At 34.6% G+C, this 14,052-nt stretch overlaps 3 protein-coding genes across 5 annotated transcripts; 1 reads left to right on the forward strand and 2 right to left on the reverse strand.

The window, feature by feature from the left end:
* Positions 1-4,095: 4,095 nt before the first annotated feature.
* LOC110612641 lies at positions 4,096-4,712 on the reverse strand. Its single transcript, XM_021753419.2, has 2 exons — positions 4,540-4,712; positions 4,096-4,362 (listed from the first exon to the last, which is right to left on the reverse strand). The coding sequence occupies exons 1-2, from the start codon at positions 4,710-4,712 to the stop codon at positions 4,200-4,202; spliced, it is 336 nt and encodes a 111-aa protein (XP_021609111.1). The 3' UTR covers positions 4,096-4,199.
* Positions 4,612-8,473, forward strand: LOC110612622 (UDP-glucuronic acid decarboxylase 2). Of its 2 annotated transcripts, XM_021753400.2 has the most exons (6): positions 4,612-5,536; positions 5,912-5,991; positions 6,078-6,161; positions 6,269-6,343; positions 6,998-7,090; positions 7,842-8,473. In XM_021753400.2, exons 1-6 carry the CDS (start codon positions 4,762-4,764, stop codon positions 8,073-8,075), a joined length of 1,341 nt encoding a protein of 446 aa, XP_021609092.1. In that variant the 5' UTR covers positions 4,612-4,761; the 3' UTR covers positions 8,076-8,473. The 2 variants fall into 2 exon arrangements, with proteins under 2 accessions (XP_021609092.1, XP_043817683.1); XM_043961748.1 differs by lacking the exon at positions 6,269-6,343.
* A 1,187-nt stretch (positions 8,474-9,660) lies between these two features.
* LOC110612628 (caffeoylshikimate esterase) lies at positions 9,661-13,632 on the reverse strand. Of its 2 annotated transcripts, none has more exons than XM_021753411.2 (8): positions 13,327-13,632; positions 13,124-13,217; positions 13,001-13,033; positions 11,160-11,306; positions 10,942-11,069; positions 10,685-10,822; positions 10,507-10,605; positions 9,661-10,173 (listed from the first exon to the last, which is right to left on the reverse strand). In XM_021753411.2, the coding sequence occupies exons 1-8, from the start codon at positions 13,345-13,347 to the stop codon at positions 9,811-9,813; spliced, it is 1,023 nt and encodes a 340-aa protein (XP_021609103.1). In that variant the 5' UTR covers positions 13,348-13,632; the 3' UTR covers positions 9,661-9,810. The 2 variants fall into 2 exon arrangements, with proteins under 2 accessions (XP_021609103.1, XP_021609098.1); XM_021753406.2 differs by having other exon boundaries at positions 10,942-11,072.
* Positions 13,633-14,052: the final 420 nt, after the last annotated feature.

Below are 14,052 nucleotides of genomic sequence, written 5' to 3' on the forward strand. Positions count from 1 at the left end.
AGGTTAGGGCTTATAGATGTAATTTTGGTCTGGTTTGGGCAAATTCTAGGTCCTGTATCAGAGTCCATAATGGGCCCATCCCATATATCCATTCTTAAATGGGCCCAATTCAAATAATCTATGCCCCCACATTGTTCGCCTACAATTTTTGTTCCTTGCAGAATCATGCGATTTCAGTCCGCGACTACGAGGATTCATCATTTCTCTTTTTAGCTATCCTTAATTCTTGTTTAGATGCCTACATAACCTAAACATGTCTGCTCTATGATCCCCACACCATTCACGTATCAAAATCAATATCTAAATATCAAAGGTGATTATAACTGTTTCAGTGAATAAATAATGTCAGCCTATATATCTCTCTTCTTATAAATGCTAAATAAATAAATAATCGTATTATTTTTAGCCTCTCCTAAAACATAATTATTTATTAATTTTCAATAACTCACCTAAAATAATAAATACATGGTATTACATTATAAAAAATTATTAAGGCTTGATGCAGCAATTAAATTTAAATTTCTAAAAGCCTCAACTGAAGATAGATTTTTCTTTTTTATATATTAAAAAATAAATAAAAAAGGAACTGAAGATGGATGTTGCCATTCAAACGATGGAGGTTGGTACGCCGAAACAGAGGAAGCGCAAAATTAAATACCAAATAAATAAATAATACGAGCATCAAACGTGGGAAATGAATAAATGGTTAGGCACCACGTGTAAGGTGGAGGGTCAACGTTGCTTAAGAACGAAAGTTACGGCGACGTGCCATATAAGTGGTCTATTCACAAAAGGTCCCACATGACCAGATCTCACTGGGTCCCTTTCGGCTTTTGTACGTTATTGAGGTTGAGCCCACGACCAGTCAAGCACAGCCCAGAAACAACGACACTAGTAAAGTTAAATCACATTAGAATTAGTTTTATAATTATTAATTTATATATTAATATTAATATTTACATAAAATTGATTAGTAAATAATAAATATATGAATTTTAATTAATTATAAAATGCATTTTTTAGACGAGATTGAGTTTGCAACAATGAAACATCATTTTTTTTTCTTTTTAAGTAAACTATGATTTTTTAAGTTTTATGATAATATAAAAATTAAAAAATATTCACATGTTAATAATGTAAAATAATTTTCTAGATCAAAAGCTAAAAAAAATATTTTGCTTTTATGTAAAATAGTTATTAATGTAAGATATTTTGCTTTTATGAGAGATATATATCCATAAAATTGATTTAATTGTTGAATGTTAGATAGTTATTAATGGTTGCTAATAAATGTAATGAATAACAGATTGTAACGGATGACTCATGATGATAACCGAGTCCTGAATATTTTAATTCTGATTGAGTACTTATTGAGAAAGTCATGTCTTAACTTTATTAAAACTCAATATATAGATTTGTTTCACATCAAAACTCAAACTTCACTTTGATGAGTTGGATTGGACTCAAGTCTATGCATGGAGATTTGATCATGCTTATTCTTCTAATTCCGTGAGACAACAAATCTCGTGACGTTTGGGATCGTATTCACATGATATCATATGAAATTAAAGGGCCACCTGACGATGAAAAAGAACACAGTATGTATGTATGCACGACCAACATGACTATAATAGGAGGGTACAAACGCAAAATGACAGTTACATGTCATTAGATGACAAAAGGGAAAGGAATAAATGAAGCAAGAGAACAAACCATAATAAATTTACTAAATTACACATTGAGCCTACATTTTACTGGATCTTAGAACATCAAATTATAATTAATTTTAATTATTATAATTTAGGTGTTGGTAAACTATTTTTAATTATTATTGTTTATAATTTAGATGTGGGTGACTGGTCTCGAAAATAGATCGCTGACATCATAAAACCGGTTGAGAAGATGAATACCTCAATAAGGTGGATAACCGGTCTCGAAAATAAGACTACTGACATCACAAAACTAATTAAGGAAACGAAGATCTCAATAAAGTAGGTGATGGGTATCAAAAATAAGGCCACGGCACTATAAAACCGATTGAGAAGACGAAAATCATGTTAAAGGCTCATGTTGGCAAAGCTACAAGCTAAAAGAAATGAGTTAGGAGGCACAATGCTAACCTTAAAAAATGACCTAAGGATTCACAAAGCCTAAAGAAAAAGGAAAACGAAGCTAAAGTTTGATCCCGATCTTGTCAAATAGCTCGACTCATAGAAAAATTAAGCCAAGGTCTGATGTCGACCTCATCAAAAAGCTTGACTCACAGAAAAATAAAGGTTTAGTATCGACCTCACTAAAGAGCTCGGCTCATAGAAAAATAAAATCAAGGTTTGATGTCAATCTCACCAAAGAGCTTAGCCCCATAAAAAAATAAAGTTAATACTTAGTGCCAACATCAAAAAAGAGGTCGTCACCCCTAAAATCCAAAGGGAAATAAATGTAAGGCATAATTTCATTCTCGAAAAAAATGGGCTTGGCACCCCTAAAGTTCAAAGAAAGTTAAAATCAAGGTAAAGAACTATATAAAAACTAGAGACAATAACAAATAAAAGCCCGAGTAGCTAAAGGCTCAAGGAGAACAAAAGACAGAAAACACTAAGGTATTCGATAAATAAAGTATAAAACACAATAAGTTAGACACTTTACAAGCAAAACATCAAACGAGTAACCAGTCTAGCACAACTCACAAGCAATATACATAAAAACAGTCTAAATATGAGAATATAAATAAAATTTAAATAGACCAGAAAAAGGAAAGCGAGCATATGAAAAATAACAAAAGAACTTAAAATTTTATTAATGTAATTAGCCATTGGAATGAGTTACAGAAATAGTATGGGAAGGGGAGCAGAACTGATTAAGTCATTTATAGGATTATTGTTTACAGAATTTCCCCTCTGCAGCCCAGAGGGCAAAGGATGAAGGTTCTTGGATAAGGGGTTGTCGTCCTTCTGTAGCAGATCTTTTCGCTATTAAAATTGAGTTTGAGGGCTCGCAGGTCAGTCAACAGAGTGGAGGGGACATTTTGAATTGCTTTAAAGCCCTAGTTAAAGCCTGAAGCGAACATGGAGAAGATTTATTTGTATACTCATATAGGTCTACTTCACATGTAAGTCCAAACTTATTTTGATGAGTCGAACCGCACTTTAGTCTAGCATCTCGAACTGCTTTAAAGTCTTAGTTAAAGCTTGTAGCGAACATGCAGAAGACTTATTTGTATATCCATATAGGTCTAGTTCACTTTATTATATTAGTTAAAGAAATATAAAAGTATTAATTTATTATACAATATATATTATAATTATAAAAATTTAAAAATATAAATTTTTTATTCACATATATATGATTTTTATCATACAATAATGAATATAAAAACTATTTTAATTAGTATTTATATTATTTTTAATTTAATTAATTTATTAAAGTGAAGATTTTAATTTAAAATATTATAATTAATAAATTATAAAAAGATAATATAATCTGAATAAAAGATAAAATTAAAGTAGTTATCAGCTAACATAAAATAACTCTAAGAATATAATTAATTTAAAATGCAGTTAATAAGTCTTATCTCAATTATTTATAACTATTTAAATATTTATCAACTATTAATTATATTTAATTGTTAAATTAAATATTTTTCAATCTGATTTGTGAGTTTTGAGTGCGTAGAGTATGTTAACGTTTTATATCAACTTGGTAAAAGAGGATAATGTGCCATTTTTAATTTTTATAACTATGGACAAACCTTGGATATTTATAAAATTTCTTAAACATGATTTCATTAAAATATTATTATATCTTTTTAATTAAAACGATTGAAATGACAAATGAGTAACATCGCACTCATAAAAAGAAAACTCAAATTTAAATAACATGATTAATATTTAAATTCATTAAACTTAATTAAAATTTATCTTAAACTAATTAAATATAATTCTAAATTCATTAAATTTTATATTTTATCATTAAAATATATAATAATATATTTATTATTAATAATAATTAAAATTTTGAGATTGAATTTAAATAAAGAACCATCAACATATAAATTGGAATTCAATATAAATACTAATTCTATTTAATTAAGTCCACTTCAAACAAAAAAAATCATCCTGTAAAAATTTGATCAAATGAAAATGCTTGAAAATAACAACAGTCGCGGTCCCTAGAGGGAGTGGTCTATTTTAAATTTTAACTCAGTAATACCGAGACCGGGGGATACTTGCCCAGTTGTTAGACTGAGGTGAGCTTGGGCCCCAATATCTAACCTTGAGATTCTCTGAATTGCCCCTAGGCCCACCAGGCGAAAGCTTTTGCTCAACGAAAATATATGTAAGGTCAAATTCGCCAACGGAGAGCCTGAAAATCCATCCATTAATTAAAATTAATAAACGCTGCCAAATTGCCAAATATTCCCATTCTCCCCCTACCCCCCACCTAATGACAACCGTTTACTTTTCCAAAGTTTTCTTTTTTTTATTTTTTATTTTTTAATATATGGGACTAAGCATACTAGCGTGGCATTTCCGTAGTTACCTGCTGAACGAAGCCTTATTTGATTGCTGTGCTCTCTTTAAAAACAGAAACGCACTCCTGCTCAAAACGCTAAACCGCAGCAAGGTCGTAGCCGGAGACTGTGTTTCTGGCGAGCGAGTCGTTGTGAACTCTTGAGTCGATCTAAACAAACCACTCAGGGAGGTTTCGCACATTGAGATTGAAACAAATTCTGTTATTGATCTCAGAATTTTAGTCAAGGAGATGCCGTCGGAGTTGATATTTAGAGGCCACGACGAAGCCCAGCATATCACCGACTCCTACTCGCCTAAGCCGCCCAAACGATGGCTTTCCATCAGTCGCCCGATTCGCTACATGCTTCGAGAGCAGCGTCTCGTCTTTGTCCTCGTTGGCATTGTTATTGCCACTCTTTTCTTTACCGTCCGTCCTTCCTCTTCTAGGGCTCCATATGTGCCTCACCACAAACACAAGCCGATCTCCGACTCTCTGGATCACTTCTCTCGCGTGTCAGTGCCAGCGAGATACAAATTATACGAACCTCATGGGACCGGGTTCGGGTCGATGAATACAGGTGGGAAGATTCCGCTTGGGCTAAAACGGAAGGGTTTGAGAATAGTGGTGACCGGTGGGGCTGGGTTCGTTGGGTCACACTTGGTGGACCGTCTGATTGAAAGAGGCGACAGCGTGATCGTGGTGGACAATTTCTTCACGGGAAGGAAGGAGAACGTGATGCACCACTTCAAAAACCCGAGATTCGAGCTCATACGGCACGACGTCGTTGAGCCCCTGTTGCTGGAAGTTGACCAGATCTATCACCTTGCTTGCCCAGCATCGCCCGTGCATTACAAGCACAACCCCGTCAAGACCATAAAGACCAATGTGGTTGGCACATTGAACATGCTAGGGTTGGCGAAGAGGGTCGGTGCCAGGTTTCTGCTCACCAGCACCAGCGAGGTCTACGGTGATCCTCTCCAGCACCCGCAGGTCGAGACTTACTGGGGCAACGTCAATCCCATAGGTGCGTCCTCTCTTCTCTATCTCTCTTCTTCTATTAGCTTAACAAGTATTTCCGGCGATCGGGATCCTGCAACGTGTCAACTCGCGAGCAAGCTCGCGCAAGTAGCAGTACATGACGCGTGGGGCTAACGTGCGCACGGCACGAGGCATATGTTAGAAAGGCAACGTCCGGTTTTGTCTTTTAAGGTGGCGGTGGTGGCTAGTTGGGAACGGACCTTGACCTTAGATCCACAATAGGGTCGAAGAGGCGCAATTGGCGGGTCATAAAATTCGACTGTAGAAGTTGGGGGAGTGAAAATGTAATTTTTCCCTTTGGAAAAATTAAATCTCCAAGCGTCCAGATCTAACGAACAGCTTTCGCTTGAAAATGTGACAGGTGTCCGAAGTTGTTACGATGAGGGAAAGAGGACAGCTGAGACATTGACAATGGATTACCACAGAGGAGCAGGTGTTGAGGTTTGTAAGTTTTTAGTAACTAATTTTCTTTTGTCATACGCCTGAACTTGTCAGTTAAATTATTGTTTTATTTATATATTTCCCAGGTCAGGATTGCAAGAATTTTTAATACCTATGGACCCCGAATGTGCATTGACGACGGTCGTGTTGTTAGCAATTTTGTTGCTCAGGTGGGTTTTTTTTTTCTCTAAATAATAAAAATATGGTGAAGTGGATTGTGTTATTTGTGCATGAATTGAGGTTAGTAATTAACAGAATTAGGGGACATTGGTTGCAGGCATTGAGGAAGGAGCCTTTGACTGTTTATGGTGATGGGAAGCAGACAAGGAGTTTCCAATATGTGTCTGATTTGGTAAAAGTCCCTTAGTTTCTCTCACCAGTGATGGCTTATTGCTTTTCTCTTTTCTCTTTGCTTTTGTTGTCCTGTCCAATCCAAATATCAGATTGTTAAGAGTCAAACTTTTTAATTTCTTAGATTACATATTATTTGTGTGCCACAACTTTTCGAGGCGTTGGGGACTATTAATGTATTCTGCTTTTGCATACCTAATTCCTCCGGCAATGACATTCATACGCATTACGCAACGTTGCCCAACGTTGCCCCCTAGCACGTGTGCTGTGTTGAACTAGGGTGCAATAATCAATCTCTTTCACCTATGCACGTACATGACACATTGTTTTTACTCACTGCCTGGAGTAGGTATAATATTTGTATAGTTTGCTTCATAAAATCTAGACAATTTTTTTTGGTATCAAACAGTTCATTTTTTAACTGAAAGTGGGATTCTTATCATGGACAATTTTCCTCATCACTTTATTGTTTAATATTAAATGCTTACGGGTTGATGAGCCTTTTTGTTAGAGCGAAAGTGGAAGCCTTGTCTTCGTCTTTCTTTGTACCAAAACATGTTCTGTTTGTATCCAGCATATCGTTTTTTAAACAGTTTCTGCTTCTAGTGCTCAGGATTTATTTTAGTGTCCTGTTGTATTTGTATTCAAAAATCAGGTTGAAGGTCTGATGCGCCTTATGGAAGGAGAACATGTGGGACCTTTCAATCTTGGCAATCCTGGTGAATTTACTATGCTTGAGCTTGCTCAGGTAAGTTTATTTGTATTCTAGTTGACATCGCTTTTCCTCCGGTTGGTGGTTTTTCCTTCTTATTTATCGAAAGAATTATTCATTTTCTTTCCTTTTTCTTTTACATGGTTTAATAATGTTTTAAATCTGTTTAACCTAGCAAAACATCAAAGTATAGAAAGATTGTGCCATTTAAGGTTTCAATGATGTTATAAATAATTTGCATATGGTAATAATTGGCTGTGCTGTTTTTTAGAACAGTCATTGTGGGATATTCCAATTTGTTAGGGTTTAAACAGTATTTTTCTTTTTTTTTTTATTTTGTATTTTTTTGGGAGAACTATAGTTTTTATATTCATTGAGAATGAAGAAAATATAAAAAAATGTGATTCAAGTCATTCATAATAAAAAAAATATTGTAGAATATGTAAAATTATATGTTAATTGTTATTTATATATTCTATGTATAATATAATTCTTTTTATCATTGTAAATAAATATTTTATGAAATAAGGTTTAATTGTCAATAGATTATTGTATAAATTTAGTCATGGAAAAGTTTCATTTGAAAAACATCATTTTTTAATAAAGAAAAACAGTGAAAATTTTAGAAAAACCGGAAAAAACTTTTATTTGTTGGGCATTGTGTGGTTTAGGTAAATGGTTGGGTGTTTCTAAAGATACTTGTTGTGCATCAACCTTGTACAGTGGGTCACATTCAGTGTGTTGCTTTAGCAGGCAAAGTGAGGTTGTCCTTTTTTGGTTGGTGTAGGTGGTCCAAGAAACCATAGACCCGAATGCAAGGATAGAGTTCAGGCCTAACACAGAAGATGACCCACACAAGAGGAAGCCTGATATTACGAAGGCAAAAGATCTGCTTGGTTGGGAGCCCAAGATATCCCTTCGGAAGGGTCTGCCACTAATGGTCTCAGATTTCCGGCAACGCATCTTTGGTGACCACAAGGAAGATACCACCACCACCAGGAGCACTGTGTCAACAACTTAAATTGGCAAAAAAATTTTTCTAGACATGTGGCAGCTATATAATTATTTGGTTGATAAGCAAGCTGTCGTTGCCCATATCACTGGATACAGTTACATGGCAACAACAGTAGCAGCAAAGAAGTCCGTTATTCTAGAAGGAATGAACTTGGAGGTGTCTCGCATTTAATTCCCAGTCAGCTTCCTCATCTCCATGCTTTTTCTTTTTCTTTTCCCCTTGTAATTTCACTTGGAAGGATATTAGACAGCGAGCCTTGCAATTAGAATTTAGCCCTTTACTCAAATATTGATGCAATTGATATGTGTAACAGCATCAGGAATGGCTTCCAATTGTATTAGTTTTGTTGCGTATACGACTCTTCATCTTCCAATATACGGTATTTTCCGGTCTTGATTTTCCAATTTACGGGAGAAAAAGGATCTATAATTTGTACTGGGGGAAACCAGGAGATGTAAGGACGACCAATCTAAGCGTGGAACATTAAAGCATACTCAGTTATTTCTCGTGTATGGGGCTCACACGAGGGCTCCATTATTTTGAAGAGGACCGTCGGTTGCTATGGACACGTAGCTTCCAGAAATGAATATGATTGGACACGTTTCTTTCAATGCCACGAACCAACTGAACGCTATTATTTTTTCCAAGTAATGAGATACTTGAGAGCCATTGATAATTTTACGTTGCCCATCTTCCTGCAGGTTATCATAAAAGGAGGCAAATTCTATTGCTGATTTTAAGTTTTAAGCTAGCACATGCCAAGGCGTGTACCTGCTAAGTACATTGGGATCTTTTGAGAAAAAGAAAAAAAAAAAAAAAAAAGCTAGCACATGCCACATTGAAATCTCACATTATCCTGGTTGTAGACGAGAAACCACATGGATTTGAAAACAAACATCGCGGCAACAGGGGCCAAAAACAACCAACACTGCCGATAAAGCCTTTGAAGACTATTTTAAATATCAAACGGAAGCAAACCATTCTTCAAACATTACAGAGTAGAAACAGCTCTAAATGCCCCGTTATTAACTCAAAAAAAAAAGGGCAACTTCTCAAGGATACTGCAATCCAAGAAGGTGGAAATTGTAAGGATTTTTGTATCATCGTCCATTGGCATACTCCAGACCACCAAATTAGAATTTTCTTTTATACAAAAAAGAAAAGGAAAAAGAGAGAGAGACGGCATAATTTGGATAATTAGGCCAAATGTAGAATCAAGCTACTCGAATTGGAGAGGGTTACAGATGTAAGTTTGGGTCAGCTACAGAATTTTGGTTATGAGCCCTAATCCAAGAAAGACCAAGACTGCTCGATGCGCCAATCGGCGGACTGGGGTAGGATTGCCCATTTAATGGACAACGGTGTCGTATGATTTTTAACCAACTCTGTAATGGTAATGAAATAGGTACCGAGTTTAATGATCACCGGTGTCGTATGAACTGAAGTCATTAAAAAAAAAATGCAAATAAACTGATTATCAAAAATCATATATTTTTCATCACAATTAAAAATAAAAAATAAAAATCTCAAAGCATTAGCATGCCCGTTAATCTCCAACCATACTTTTGCTTGCTATTAATGATCAGCCTAATTAACCAAAAGCATATCTTATTATTTCACTTCCTTTATAAACACGAAAAAGAAAAAAACATTTTGAACACTTGCAGGAGCATGCTAAACTTCTGATGACAACAGATATAAGCCAAAAGCTACTGAGAGGAACAGTGAGCTAAGCTAACTGCTACATTGCCGAGTGGAGCGTGCGGGGCTCCTTGAGTCCGCAGAGGTAGCTCCCCTGGGATTGTTTTCTCCGACTCTGCACTGGTGCAGGAAACTCATCAACTCTTTCTATGCCATTGTTGAAGGGTTCAATGATAGGTTCAGGGACAAGATCAAGGGTGTGCTTTTCAAGCCAATCTACGATGTCTGCAAATACGATATCCACATTCTCATTGGTCTCCCCTGCTGTCAATGCATGCCACATTCCAGGGTACAGTTTCATGGTTTTGTCTTTGCTGCTGGCTTTCTCGTACAAGGCTTTGCTTATTTCTGGATCAGTCACTGTATCTGCATCACCGTGCAGCACAAGGAATGGTAGTCTCACCTGCCGACAACCACCCAATCAAAAATTTTGTAAATTAAAATTTATTGCAAGGTAACATCAAGAATGAACGACCTTTGCTTTCTCCAGATAATTTGTAATGCTTAAAATGTAAAAATTAAATGAAATTTGATATTTCCTGAAGCTATTTTATTACACGTGTTGTTCTTAAAGGACAAGCCTGTAGAGTAAATGTGAAATTTTTGTTGACTAAAATGGCAGAGACTGGCATCTTTCGTACCCTTTAAGATGGGAGTGCAAGTCTAGTGATTTATTATTTTATTTTATTTTATTTTTTTGTGTAAAGTAAGCTAAAGGGGAGATAGAATTAGGAACCTGATATAAACTCTGTTCAAGGCTCATGCTAGTTCTGAGCATTTCCAGGGCGGTTTTCAGCCTAGGCTTGTCCTGGTATATCAACTTGTTGTTCCTTATCTGTACCCATCAGGAAGTAATGAGAAAAAAAAAAGGTGGTCTTGAAATTACAAATTGAAAAATACAAGAATAAACTCACCTCCTCTCGCTTGAAAGGATCTTTGAAAGCAGAATCAATCACATCTTTAGTTGGGACAATCTTCCATTTTGGAATGATCTCTTCAAAACTTGTCAATATATTAACCACCACAGGATGTGGTTTCAACTTCTCTGATATCTACCAAAAATGTACCACACAAATCAATGGCCATTAATTGTTGCTATAAGATAATTATGCATATCAGATTCAGACAAGGAAAAAAAAGAAGAAAAAGACCATTTTCTCCCCTATACTACCTTACACATAGGGGCAACGAGAACAGCACCATTATAGAAGGAGGGTTCCTTTTTATGCAGTAACAGGGCCACTGCCCCTCCCATGGACTCTCCACACAGGAATCTGCCCTTGTCACTGTAATATTTCTCTACTGTAAACACCATAGTAAACAAACTTACACTTGGCTGTTACCATTAATTAAACCATTTAAGTATGATAGCTGTAATAGTAAACATACCACAAACTGATTTGAAAAATTCATTGCAATCATTGACAATATTTTCAAATTTCTTGATGTAGCAACGGGAGCCGGAGGACCGTCCATGGCCTTCATAGTCAATTCCAAACACAGCATATCTTGCACGTGCTAGCCTGATTCCACATTCTTTTTATTTGAAAAAAAAAAAGGGTCAGCAGTGCTTATTGAAACAATAATTGGGTTAACAAAATAACAGGGACTAAGGTTTTTTTTTTTTTGCATTTCCTTCTATTTTTAGGTCAGCTGCCCCATCTAATACTACAGGGGTTAGAGAACTATAAATGATACCTGTAGGGTCCAACTCGTGGACTAGCTGAGCCACAAGGAGGGGACTGGTTGCCAAACCTAACCAATTAGCTGACCAAAACTTTTATTTCAGGTCAGATGGATTTCCTGACCCACGTCTTGACGGAACTTGACCAAAGGTGCAGTATAAGTTATCTCAGGGATAGCCGAACTCAAATTTATATCCACAAGATTTTCTTACTTTTTTTTCAAGGAAAAAAAATATTATTGAACCGAATTAAATAGAACAAAATGAATTCAAAAATCAGAAGGATAGGACTCTACTCGTGAAGACCAGGCCGAGGAGAGTCTGGGTAGGAGATTGATATCATATTTTCAGAATTTTTTTTATATTAAATTTGGATTATTTTGTATACACCACATAGAATTGAAGAAACGAGAATTTGCATAAAAGGACAAAACGACCGAGTAGAACGGGCCTCATTGAAAGTGGGAAATGACCTGCCATTTTCATCAACACCGAAGGAAATGGAAAGAAGAATGCTTTAAAAAATTAAAAAATACATGAAAAATAAGATTTTTTTTAAAAAAAAAAATCATGGTGATAAGGTTGCCGACGTGGGCTTTAGTGCGCTGATGCCTGATGGATCTCGGAAGGCACAGGAAGAAGAAGACAAGCAAACAGAAGATAGGGGATATGGGCGAAAACAAATTTGGCTGGCATTATTAGGCTCTGCATGATATTATTATTTCGAATAAAAATAATTTGAATATTCTTAGCTACAATTATTACAAAATAACTTTAGATATTTTAAAATAATAAAATAATATTTTAATTTCAAAAATAATATCAACATTTTCAGTTAAAATTACTTATATAGTTATTTTGTTTTTCAATAATTATATTTATACTCCATATAATTCACCATTAAATTAAACTTTAAGAATATTTATTGTCAAAGTAATATTTACTTTTGTAAAGAATTAAATTATTATAATTAATAAATAAATAAAGGACGTGCAATATCACAAACAGGGGCATGGGCTCCTCATCCTGAAGCTAACTCCAGAAATTGAATACATCAGACAGCCTTTCCAGATACGACCACACCCCACTATCTCATATATCATCACCATTTCGAAAATTAAGGGAAAAAAAAAAAATCAAAGGTCATATCATTACCATCATGCTTTTTTATTTTTTATTAATTATTAAAATAAAGTAAACGTATCAGCAAATGGTCAATTGAAATTTATTATGTACATGAAAAAAATAATTAATAGGTTTTAATCTGATAGTCTAGTTCCTCTTCTGCCATAGACAACAGAATATTGAGACGTGCAAGAAAAAAATTCTTGAATTTTCTTTTATATATTTTAATATTAATATTAGAATAAATTACGATTCCTTTTAGTCTAATTAAGGGGATTCGAACTGGTTTAAGTTGATTTGGTATCAAATCAAAAGCGACAGAGAGAAGAAAAAAAATGGGAAGGAAGAAGTGGTGACCATTGGAAGAGAAATAAACAAAAATGGAGAAGAAGGTTAACGGTAGCTAAAGAGAATTTAATACCTTTCATGTAACCACTGCACTCCATGCCGTACCCTGCAAAACCCATTGTTCATTAATGAATAAAATAATTGCACTCAACCCACAAATGCAGAGCGCCATAACTCGAAGGAACAGAGAGAGTACCATGGCAGAGGAAAACAAGAGCTTTTGGAGAAGATGAAACAGGCAACCATCTACAAGTGAATAGCTGCACTCCTCTTGAATTCTTTATGTACACCTATATATAACACCCAAAAACACAAAAGCAATCTCATAAATCGCATGGTGAACAAAGAAAGACCAATCGAAGGGGCAGAAGAAAGACAGACAGGATTGAAAAACCTCACCTCCTGATACTCAAAATCCATAGTTTCATGCAGCGAAAATAAACAAAAAAAGAAAAATCAATAGCAAGCCTTCACAATAACAAGATTGAGCATCAGTTTTTGAACTGCGTCTGCGCGACAGATCCTTATGTAAGAGGATCTCGGAAGGAAAGCAACAGAATGCGATGATGTATGCAGTGAAAGAGAGAGAAACGTTGTCGTTTCGCGTAGAAGAGAGGCGCAGAGAATTCTAGCAATGAGAAAATGGGGAGGAAAGTTTATCGAGAGAAGAGCTACGATGGGATCTGTTTTGTTTACTTATTCTGTTAAGACTACCATTATATTAGGATTTCTTTGAAAAGTTCCTTTTGTGGAGTGGGCCAAATTATAAATAAATTGTATATTATATCGCATACTTTTAAAAATATATAAAACAATTGGGATTTTTATGGTTATTTAAAATTAAAACAAAGTACATATCTTTTATTATAAAAATAAATTAAATTTTATGGAAATTATTTATTTTTATTATTAAATTCATATAAAATTATTTTATTTTTGCAAAATAATTATTTTAAACATGTTAAATTAACGAAATGTGATGTTTCAAAAAAAGATATGAATATATTTTTATATAAATTAAGATAATAATTATTATATTATACTAATAAATTATTAATTAAAAAAATATTTTATTATATTATTTATAAGAATGTATGATTATTTTTATATTTGAAAATGTTCATA

This window comes from Manihot esculenta, chromosome 1, assembly GCF_001659605.2.
Source record: "Manihot esculenta cultivar AM560-2 chromosome 1, M.esculenta_v8, whole genome shotgun sequence".
NCBI classification, from domain to species: Eukaryota; Viridiplantae; Streptophyta; class Magnoliopsida; order Malpighiales; family Euphorbiaceae; genus Manihot; species Manihot esculenta.

Excerpts from the sequence above, each read along its gene's own strand:
- LOC110612641 (XM_021753419.2), bottom strand. The coding sequence starts at position 4,712 with ATGTGCGAAACCTCCCTGAGTGGTTTGTTTAGATCGACTCAAGAGTTC. Across the intron at positions 4,363-4,539 it reads AATAAGGCTTCGTTCAGCAG|GCTCTCCGTTGGCGAATTTG; the intron begins GTAACTACGGAA and ends ATGGATTTTCAG.
- LOC110612622 (XM_021753400.2), top strand. The coding sequence starts at position 4,762 with ATGCCGTCGGAGTTGATATTTAGAGGCCACGACGAAGCCCAGCATATC. Across the intron at positions 5,992-6,077 it reads ACAGAGGAGCAGGTGTTGAG|GTCAGGATTGCAAGAATTTT; the intron begins GTTTGTAAGTTT and ends TATATTTCCCAG. Across the intron at positions 7,091-7,841 it reads CTATGCTTGAGCTTGCTCAG|GTGGTCCAAGAAACCATAGA; the intron begins GTAAGTTTATTT and ends TGGTTGGTGTAG.
- LOC110612628 (XM_021753406.2), bottom strand. The coding sequence starts at position 13,347 with ATGGATTTTGAGTATCAGGAG. Across the intron at positions 13,034-13,123 it reads TCTTGTTTTCCTCTGCCATG|GGTACGGCATGGAGTGCAGT; the intron begins GTACTCTCTCTG and ends TGGGTTTTGCAG. Across the intron at positions 10,823-10,941 it reads TCGTTGCCCCTATGTGTAAG|ATATCAGAGAAGTTGAAACC; the intron begins GTAGTATAGGGG and ends CATTTTTGGTAG.